Source organism: Culex quinquefasciatus, chromosome 1 (assembly GCF_015732765.1).
Source record: "Culex quinquefasciatus strain JHB chromosome 1, VPISU_Cqui_1.0_pri_paternal, whole genome shotgun sequence".
Taxonomy (NCBI): Eukaryota; Metazoa; Arthropoda; class Insecta; order Diptera; family Culicidae; genus Culex; species Culex quinquefasciatus.
In genome coordinates this window covers 4,958,860-4,969,539 of record NC_051861.1, presented here as the reverse complement: position 1 = coordinate 4,969,539, position 10,680 = coordinate 4,958,860, and the positions used below count along the sequence as shown (strand labels likewise).

Below are 10,680 nucleotides of genomic sequence, written 5' to 3'. Positions count from 1 at the left end.
TGTCCGAAGGCTTGATTGTTGAGGCAATTGCAAACCTCTTTTTACACCTTAGCTTCCATCCACCCCGGGATTCGAACTGACGACCTTTGGATTGTTAGTCCAACTGCCTAAGGACCATCCATAAACCACGTGGACACTTTAGGGGGTATGGCGATTGTCCACGCTCCATATAAAAGATTTTTTTGTATGGACAATTGTCCACGAAGGGGGGTTCGAGATTTCCAAAAAAGTGTCCACGTGGTTTATGGATGGTCCCCTACCAGCGACTCCACCAGGACAGGGCCCAGGGAGACGACTCCTCCACCTGGATTGAGCTAACGACCTAACCTTTTTAGGTTAGTCCGGGGCCAACATTTACTTCCCGTCCGACGGAAGGCGTGATCAGACAAATCTCGTCTCGAAAAATGCCACTGGGAACTTCTGGGATCAAACCCAGGCCGACTGGGTGAGAGGGAGAGTCTTACAATAATCATTAAATTTTCTGGTAAAAAAAGAGACTGAAAACATAAGAAACATGCAATTGGGTCCTAAAATGAAGCTTAGATTGCTGATATTATTGTTTACAGCGATAAAGCTTATTTTTCTGAGCACAATGACCCTTTGTACGACCACAAAGAGTTTAAAATGGATTTTTAAATCAATTTTGAAAAATTACCCTCGCAGTCCTTCTTGACAGAAAAGCTCCTACTTGACAGCTCGTTCCAAGGGCATAGTTGATCCATCGAAAAAATCAAGCAAAACAATGCAAAAGGGCCGAAGCCGAAGTGTAAACAAAGAGTCTATCCTGCTCACGCCAGTTGATGTTTACGTTAGAAACGAGCAGGATAGACTCTTTGTTTACACTTCGGCTTCGGTCCTTTTACATTGTTTTGCTAGAAATGTTGTCTTGTCAAAAAAAAAAAAAAAAAAAAAAAATTGCATTAAAATGAAAAAGAGTGATCAGAAATGGTTTTTAATCGTATTTTTTACCGATGTACATAAAAATTGACATAGGGCTTTAGCACCCAATTTCGGCATTTAAGGCTGATATCTAGAGTTCTTTTTTTAAAAGGTCCTATAAACCAAATTTTCAATTCTTGCTTGTTGGGTGTTTTTATAACCGCCTTGAGCCAGGGGTATTCAAAAACACCCAAAACGCAAAAATTGAAAATTTTGTTTATAGGAACTTTTAAAAAAAAAAACTCTGGATATGCAGATCGGAAGGAACGCAAAACACCATATAAAAAAAAAACGTCCAAGAAACGGTCATGGAAAGGGTCACGAAAAGATTTTTCTTAAGCGGTACGCAGCTGAAAAGGAACAGAAACGGAAAGTGGCGTTTGACGTTTCTTCGCGCGATGCTTTTTTGTAATATGTTTTGATGAAAAAATCAAAGATTTTGAATTTTACTTTTTGAATGAGACTGATAGTTACTTTAATATTTAATATTCGTTAGAATCTTGAAATTAAAAGGACAGATAAAGTTAGTTAGTTTTTTGGTCGAAACGGAGTAAAAAATAAAAGTTGTCTTTATGGCTGTTGGCCCAAGTGTCGCCAACTATTCCTAGTACCAACCAGCAACCTTTGGGGTGTGAGTTCACTGCACTGTATTCAACAATACAAATCTGGGTGATGAATAGAGCGAATGTGTAACGTGATTTTCGAATGATCCCATTTTGTTTACATCTAGAAAGCAGGAAGCTGCTCAAGCACAAGCATGACTTTTTTCTTACTAGTGAGCTGTTTTATAATAAGTTATTAGTGTTTCATTTTGGCTAGTTTTGATATTTTTTTTGCTGGAAAATTGTGTGTGTTTTTAAGATTTGATCGGTTAGAAGAGGTTTTTCTTTTTTACGGGTGCGGGATGACGAAGAGCTGCGGCGAGAGTGTCATTCTGCGATGTCACAGATAAATTCCCTGGCTGATTTTGGAATCCTACAGATCTTCCTGGTCCAGCGAAAAAGATCGCTAATTCTAGCGAAGCTGATCCAACAAACAGAGAAGATTTTTCTCTAAACCAGTGTTTTCAAACGGATTCAAATTGAGATTAAGGCTTCTGGATGGATACAACCGCTTCGACTCCATAAACAACTTCAATTCATAATTATAAAAAATACGATCTCACCTTCTACTTTTTAAAGATTTCTTGACTTCCACTCCAGATCCTCAAAAGCCACAAATTTCTCATTCTTGAAAAAAAAAACATTTTTGTAATGATCGATAACAATACTCTCTACTTTTGGCGAACAGTAAATTGGTTCCACTTTGACAGTTCAAAATTGAGGCCGTTTTGCGAACCACTATTCAGCACCCAGATACAAATGATTCTAAAATAAAAATTTGACAATATGGAAAAACAAATATTTTAGTAATTTCAAAAAACAAAAAAAAATATGAAGGAAATTCCAACCATTTTTAAATCTTTATTTTGGAAATCCAAAAAAAAATATGCAGGATTAAAAAAAATCTTAAAGTCAAGATTAAACAATTTATAAATTCAATAGCTCAAAAAATTTGAAATTCGAAACCTGAAATGTTTCAGTTTCAATTTGAAGTCAAAATATCAAAAGTTTAAAAAATTGGAATTAAAGAAATTCGAAAACACGTATTTACGAATAACCCGAAATCCAAACATTCAAAAACTCTAACTTTCCAAACATTCAAAAAAACTCAGAAATCCAGAATAAAAAATGTGGAGTTCAGAAATCTCAAAATTTAAAAACTTACGAATAACAAAAACAATAAAATTTCAAAATTTAAAATTTAGGAATTTTAGAAATTTAAAAATTCAAAAATTCAAGAAATTAAGGATTTAAGAAAAACTTTCAAACATTTGTACCATCCTTATTTTATAATTCCTTCCGATCTGCATACCGTAGGGGGTCAAAAAACAGGTTTACCAACGGCAGAACAAAAGAGAGGGAACGTTTTCTTCACCCTTTCTGGCTTGCTTTCGCTACCGCTGCTTCCCATTTGAAATTTTGCTTGACCGGTTTGACCTTACATTGGACATTTCAAAATACAAATAAGGCCGTTGCAAATATTTTTCAAAGTTTATGCCTGACCCCCAAAAACAGATATCTTATCAACTGACAACAATTTTAAATGCATTTTCCCGTATTTTAAATCATATTTAGCATGTCTGAGATCTACCAAAAATATTTTCAATTTTTGTGGAATTCCAATGTACAGCACCCCAAAAAAGTGTTTTTTGGCGCAAAAAATATAAAATCTCTTCAATACAATGGATATTTTGAAAACTATTGATTGTAAAACAACTGGGCAGGTGTAAAATGCATTGTAAAACACTTTTTCCATTCAAATGTTAATACCATGGCTTGTAATTTCAATTTTTATATTTTTCCAAAATTATAATATTTTTAAATTCGAAAAATATTCAATTACAATATCAAAAATTCAAAAATGAAGACAATTTAACTAATAAAATTTAAAATAAAAACTTTTAAATTTTAAAGTTAAATTGTCTTCATTTTTTGAGTTTTTGAAATTCAACAAATCATTGATTCAAATGTTCCGAAAAATCATATACAGTAGTTGTTCGGTAACTGGGCGTTGTTTAACTGGGCGCTCGATAACTGGGCCGTAGCCCAGTTAAAAAGCAGACAAACGTCAAAAAACTAAAACAAACCAAAATGACCGAGGGGTTAATGAATGCAAAAATCATAATCAATAAATAAAAAACTTTTTTCAAACTTTTGTTTAATTTCAAGTTACAATTAAAGAAATATGAAAAGTAAGAATTGTACATTCTACATTCCAGGATAAGGGATTGGGACCATTCATAAACAACGTGATATGTGGAATTGGCGACTCCCGCTCCCCCATGTGAAAAACAGTTTTTTTTTGTATGGAGCGTGGACAATCGTCGTGTTTTTTGTTATTCACACGGTGCTTCAAAAAATTACGTTATAGTCTAAGGGCTGTTGTCGGAAGAGTAAACGAGTCTCACTTTGAATTCATATGCATAATTTATTAAATACATTCGAGAAAAAGAAGTTCACATTAACAAGGGTTTTCACTCCTGGACTTTGTTTAGACTTTTCCTTCTGCTTCAAAAACCTCTCCCGCCATTTGACTTATGCCGTTTACTCCATTGGTATTTTCTTGCTTCGTACACACCGTCACTATTCATGTACCATTTTGCCAATGAATTGTTAGTTTTTTTCTTCTTCTTCAAAGACAAGAGCATTCCGTTAGGTTCTACACACAAATTGGGGTTTGCTTTTTATATAGTTTTTTGTTCAACAATCTTATGTTTGCCTCTTATAATTGGGTGTTTTGCGTTTCAGCTTGAACCATTGCCGATTTGTTTGATTTCTGCTAAAAATTTTACTCGTATCGATAGACATCAAAGCAACATTGTTTAGCGTTTGGTTAATTTTGAGAAGATTTTTGTTTAATTTTTGTTTGGTTTGATTTAGCACGAACATATGCCCAAATACATTCATAAAAGCGTTCGGAAGGAACTAAATGCGCGCATACAGAATAGAACAATAAGTTCCACCGAGAAATGAAAATATTTTTATAAAAAAAAAACAAATGCAACAAGTTGTCCCAAGGAAGTGATTTTCTCTTTGTTGGATTTCGGGAAAAAGTTTTAGTACCAATAGATTATAAATATACGTCTAAAACATTTACACACTGGCTTTCTCTCTCTCTCTTCTAGAACACCAAGTGCGCGCCTCACTCATTCTACTCACAAGTCACGCGTGCGCGCTCTCACCACACTACCCTTCCCCTTCTAGAATATATATATATATAGTATTAGTCCTTTTTTTACGTTAATATGCTGTTTAGACAGAAAATGACTGTTGATCGCATTCTGATAGATATATATATTTTTGCTGCACATTTCTCAGCTCACCTGCCGTGATAATTGCTAGAGCTTCCAGTTAAAACCTTAATAATTCATTCATCGTAATTCTTCAATGCTGTGGTGTGTATATTATCCGCTTGACTTATCGCACTATACAGACACAAATCTTGCTTATTGTTTGCTTGCTTATTCCATTCCGTGTTCACTCCCGCTAGCCGCTTTGCTGTAGTCGTTTATTATAAGCTATTTAAATGTAGCTGCTCGTCCTGCTTGTTCGTGTGTGTGTGTGTGTTCCAGCAAGTGCAAATGGACGTCTTTTCAACAGTTATGTCGCCATCTGTATTTTGAAACGAGCATTAGAGCGCATTTCAACAATAGTCGAATCAAAAAGACATTCATTTGCTCTTGGTTTTATTGAGTTTCGTATCTATTCTAGTTTTTGTTGCTTTTATGTTTTCGTGTGTAGTTGAAGGTTAGGAAATAACGGAAACATATTCTCAGATTGTGTAATTCTGTTATACAAAGTACGTTGACTATATGTATCGGTTAGGACTTGATAAAGATATTTCAGATTTCAGATGCTATCTCTAGTTTTAGTTATTGTATCGAGAGTCTTGAATTTACCATATATATATTTCTGTTTGTTTCGCTGAAGAACGGACATCCCCAAAACCGTCGGACCGTTTCGAATGGCTGCAGGTCCAACCGTTCCAAAGACGCTCGCCCTTTCTTCACCGTGCTGAGGTTACCATTAAAATTTGATTGCATATTTTGAGGCTAATGCAAATATTTTCAAACGTTCCTTGGTTACCGCATTGTTGATAAAGAACGTTTGAAAATAGTTGCATAAGGTAATAGTTTGTGAGTGAATGGACCTGGAATTTGAGCCGAAAACAAAATGCAGAAAATGTCTCAAGTTTTTGTTTTTTTCATGGGGTGCAATTTTGAACCAGTGATTTTGTGTGAATTTGTTTCGCGTAACATATTAAAATAGAGGAAAAATGTGCCGACGTGTTTCGAATCAATCGTGGTGTTTTAAAACGAAGCACTTCGAAAACACTAAGTTTAATGTATGATTTTTTGTTTAGGTTAGTGAAATTGCTCCCTTACATATACTTTTTTTATAGGTTCGTTAATTATCATAATTAATAAATGTGGCAAGTATCACAATTCTTACTAACAATTTAAATAAATAAAAGTAATATTTTATTTTAACGTTTAACTTATCCCATAGCACTTTAAACCATTACAACACTGTTATCGCAAGAAGGATATTTTTAACGGGGCTGAATATTTCATTACTTTGCCTAAATCAATTTGTTTGATGCATATATGCGTGTGGTTATGTTTAATTTTTGTTAATCCTGAGTCCATTGTTCTGCAATATTTGTTGTTTGTATTTAATTACATCTCTTTACCTCAGTCATTACTCTGCACTATTTTCTGCTGTCTTATTCTAGCTCGTTTTTGCGAGAAAAAAAAATCAAATTCACACATGCACATCATAATTGGAGCATGAGTTTGATATACAATATTCAACCGGATGCATCTGTGCGTGTGTTTTTTCTGTGATAATCCAAAATTCCCCCTATTTTCAAAACCCCCAAATTCTCACACACATATGCAGGAAACTTACAACTTTCTATTTAATTATATATACTGTACGGATGGGGTACTTAAACCTAGGGACTTGCGGTCACTGCTGCTGCGACGGCGACCGTAGCGGGAAGCTCTTCCTCCAGCGATCACTCCTTGGTCTTTCGGTAGGCGTCATCTGGGACAAGCAAAAAAAAAAAAAAAACATGTTTTTGATTTTTGGCCGTCTTCGTTAATGATTTGGCTTTATCACTTCTACTACGGACTTCACACTGCACAACAGCTTCAACGCTGTATATTTTCCCTGGGTCTGATCTCGGCGTCCAGGAGTATCCTGCTCTTTTTAGATAGGGTTTCCTTGATCAAAATGCCTTTCTTCCAGTATTTCACTTTCTTGAATTGATTACTTCGTTGATCTCTCTGATGAACAGAATTGGAATGACATTTTAAATCGTTTTTTCACAGAACTACCGTCATCAACACATCGAGAATTACTATTTCAACAATCTTCCGTCTCAAGTGCTCCTCCTGTATCAACAATAACTCTAAGCTCAGCTTTGCGATACGTTCCTGCAGCTTCCATAAACTTTGATCATTTTGCTCTCATTTCCAACTTTTCCTTTGCGTGTCGCTCTGTGTGCCGCAGCTGGGCAGCTTTCTTCTTACAGAATTTCTAGTTCGTTCCTTGAAATATTCTGGTGAGCAATCTACCTTCGATCTTTAGCGATTCCGTTGAAACTTCTCAAAACTGCTTCCTGGGTTGTCCTGGGAAGGACGTCCGTTCAGTCCGATGCACAGAATTGGAATGACACTTTATTTCGTTTTTCACTCAACTACCGTTTCTACCCAATGATTACTACACTCAACAACTTGCTATACTTACACGCCACGTTACTTACACCTCTGAAACTGCTGATGGCCGCCACTGCCGGCCGGCGGTGACGTCGGTGAATCGTCGGTGCTGCCACCCCGCGCCAGGTTCCGCTCGTCAAAGTGCACCACCGTGTTTCGTTCGCGCTGCTCCCACCGGTCGTCCTGCTCGGCTTCCGGGTCGAATACCAGCGACCGCGGTGAGGTAGGTTCACGGAATTTTCCGCCGCCGCCGCCCTTCTTCTTGTCCACTCCTCCGCCTTCGTAGTCCCCGGTACCGCCGCCGAGTATCCGGTTGCCGTCCGGGGTCGTATTGCTCATGTCCAGCAGCAGCTTGGAGACCTTCTTGCACTTGCCCATGTGCTTTTCGGCGCGAGCCATTTCGGTGTAGGTCTTGAAGCACTTGTGACATTTGAACTTCTTCTCGACGATCTTTTTCTCCTTCATGGGTTTGAGATTTTTCATGTGTTCAAACAGGTGCTTCTTCAGTTCCTTCTTCAGCTGGAACGGTTTCTTGCAAAACAGACAGATCGTGTAGCGAACCGTTACGTCCAGTGTCGGGCCGGATCCAGCTTCGTCGTGATCTCCGGCACGGCTCACCACTTCGACGTTTTCGCACGCGTCCAATTCCTCCAGCGATTCCGAGTCCGAGTCACTTTCCTGGTCAAGAGCCTCCAGCTGCCGGTCGATGTCCTCTATGCTGCCTTCGAAGTGCTGTGGACCAATTGCACCTCCTCCGCCACCGGATGCACCCCCGCCACGGGACCCAACATGATCAGCCATTTGAAAATCGGTTGATTCGGGATAATGTTGGCAGTTGCTGAAAGAAAAAAAAAAGGTTAAGTGACAACAATTTCTACAATTACCGTAATGCACTCGTACCGGAGAAAAGGTTAAAAAAGGAAAAGAAATCGTCACTTATCGTGCCGACGACGGCTGGCCCGTTTGATAAGCGACAATTTGTGACATGTTCACACCGCCACTCAAATGCTCAATTGGGTGAACTGTTTTTTTTTACCTCATTCCCTGTTTATTTATCGATTTCCGCGAAATCAAACAAGGTAACGTGCCAAATCACTGCGGATGTTCTCGAAAGGGTTGCGATTTTGTGGAAATAGGATGATGGTAGATTTATATGAAATAAAGATGATGCACCCATTAACATATAAATGCATTGTTTTATCCCTTTGATAAAGCCAGTGTAGAATACTAAACTGTAACTAATAAATCAATGTTTTTGATTAATTAAAAAGCTATAATTCTTTGTTTTAATTTCTCTTCAGAGCCCTATCCAACACAGTTTTAACAGAATTTTAAATACTCTTCTTACTAAAACAAATTTTACGTAAAATATGACTCAACAAGAAAAGTACACAAACATAAAATTAAAGACTGATTTTCATTATTTTTAGCTGTCAATTCATAGGATAGGCTGAAAATACAAAAAGTATTGTCAAACTCTCGAAAAAAAACCATAATTCCGTCAATGTTTTGCCAACACGCAGAAAAATCAATCTGGTTTGAATCAAAAAAACTTTTTGTTATTTTAACTTGACGATTTTTTGTTGAAACAACCCTCAAAACCGATCGAAACAACTCAAAATTTTGAGTTGAAACTACTTGCTGTATTTTGCCAAATTCTTTTGGAAATTACAACAAAAATTTTGATTTGATTCAACCCACAACGGCGTTGAATCAACTTGACTGTGTTTTTTTGACTTAAATAAAAATTATTGTGGTTTACACGTGCCCGCTATCTGTCAAAATGTTGACTTTTTCTCAGTGAGCTGATCGTTTTTTTTTTGTTCCTTGCGGCGAGGCTGTACAAATGGATCCGTGGCTGTTTATCCGAGCGTTTCGCGAAATACGAAAAGGTAGTGCTCGAGATTCGGGTTGATTTCTAAGCCAGAATTAGGCCGACTAAAACCCGACAATAATTGAAATACCAAAGCTCCACCAGAAGTTCTTCAGCATGCACTTGCAAGGCGGTGAATCAACACAGTTTAGCAGATTTATCGGAATTCCCCAAGATCTTAATCTTCGACGGGACATGCTTGGTAAGCGCCTTAGAATTCTACCTAAAATGTCTCTTTCTAACGCCTTTTCCATCCTTACAGACCTCTGCGGAAAACAGAACCACGATCCGGAAGCCAGTGCCACCATGGCCTCTCAACGCGGGGAGGCAAAAAAACTTGTCGGTTCGCTCAGAGGCGACGGTGTCAACATCAGGTGTGGTTCAAAAACAGCGAAATGGCTCACGGTCTCACAGGCCAAATTTGCTGCAACACCTGATGGAGCAGATGGAAATTATTTGAAATTTTCAATAAATAAAAAATGCAAACATCAATAAAATACAATTTTATTTTCAATTCAACATTTTGTTGATTCAATTCAATGACTAACCTTAATTTGATTAAAATCTTGAGTTGTTTCCACAACGAAACCGACGTTGATTCAACAAAATTCTGATTTGAATGCGCCTTCTGTCAAATTTTGGTCAACAAAAGTGAGGGTAGATTCAACAAAAAAGCTGCTTTGAAACAACGAATTGAATCGATTTGAAACAACAAAATTGGAGAGTTGATTCTATGCAAAAATTTTGTTGATTATATTCAACAAAATATTTTGTTGAATCAAACCTCATAAAGGCTGATTCTACAAAATATTTTTCTGCGTGAATACGCAACTTTGTATAGTTTTCAACACTTTCAGCAAGTTCAATTCGATCGAAACAATCCCAACTCAAAGAACAACATCAAAAAATAAACTTCCAGAAAATCCACCCAAAAAGTGACTGGAAGAATCTCCGCAGCCATTTATATTTTCCTCTTCCCAGCTCTTGTGTGTGTGCGGGGCCAACAGAAACGAACTCCACGAAAGAAATAAAAAAAATTTAAAGTATTCCCACCCTCATTCGCCATCGGCCAACATTACCTATCGCACAACACGAATGTGCACGTCCCCGCAGATAGTTCCGAGCGTCGGAACGGATTCGCAGTGCACTGGTTTCGCCGGAAATTCGAGGGGGTTTCGGACAACTTTTTCTTCACTTTGGGTTTTCACGAGCAAAATCTTCTCCTGTCACTCGACACAGTCACACACAGCCAACTGCGATTTGCTCGCACTCTGAACTGACTCTGGCTGCATGTGAGAGGTGGGGATGTGCAGTTTTGACGTTGTAAAAAAGAAGTTTTCGTTGAATGAGAATTTAAAAATAATTTTGCTCATAGAAAGTCTCAATGAAAAAAATCTCACTAACTCACTCAAAAAAAACTTCCAAAATCTGAAAATAAAAATAATTTTCATAAAAAAGGGACACCCCCAGTTTGGGGCATACCTTGGTAGTGGTGGGTGTGTTTTGCTTGATAAATTCACGGATTTTGACATGAACTTTTCCC

General features: G+C 37.5%; 1 protein-coding gene across 2 annotated transcripts; it reads right to left on the bottom strand.

The window, feature by feature from the left end:
* Positions 1-3,949: 3,949 nt before the first annotated feature.
* On the bottom strand, positions 3,950-10,408 carry LOC6040944. 2 transcript variants are annotated; one of them, XM_038266623.1, is made up of 3 exons: positions 10,217-10,408; positions 7,296-8,102; positions 3,950-6,590 (listed from the first exon to the last, which is right to left on the bottom strand). In XM_038266623.1, exon 2 carries the CDS (start codon positions 8,063-8,065, stop codon positions 7,304-7,306), a length of 762 nt encoding a protein of 253 aa, XP_038122551.1. In that variant the 5' UTR covers positions 8,066-8,102; positions 10,217-10,408; the 3' UTR covers positions 3,950-6,590; positions 7,296-7,303. The 2 variants fall into 2 exon arrangements, with proteins under 2 accessions (XP_038122551.1, XP_038122550.1); XM_038266622.1 differs by having other exon boundaries at positions 7,312-8,102.
* Positions 10,409-10,680: the final 272 nt, after the last annotated feature.

Coding starts and splice junctions, on each gene's coding strand:
- LOC6040944 (XM_038266622.1), bottom strand. CDS start 8,065: ATGGCTGATCATGTTGGGTCCCGTGGCGGGGGTGCATCCGGTGGCGGA. Junction 6,591..7,311: donor CCATCAGCAGTTTCAGAGGT/GTAAGTAACGTG, acceptor TGCTTGTCCCAG/ATGACGCCTACCGAAAGACC.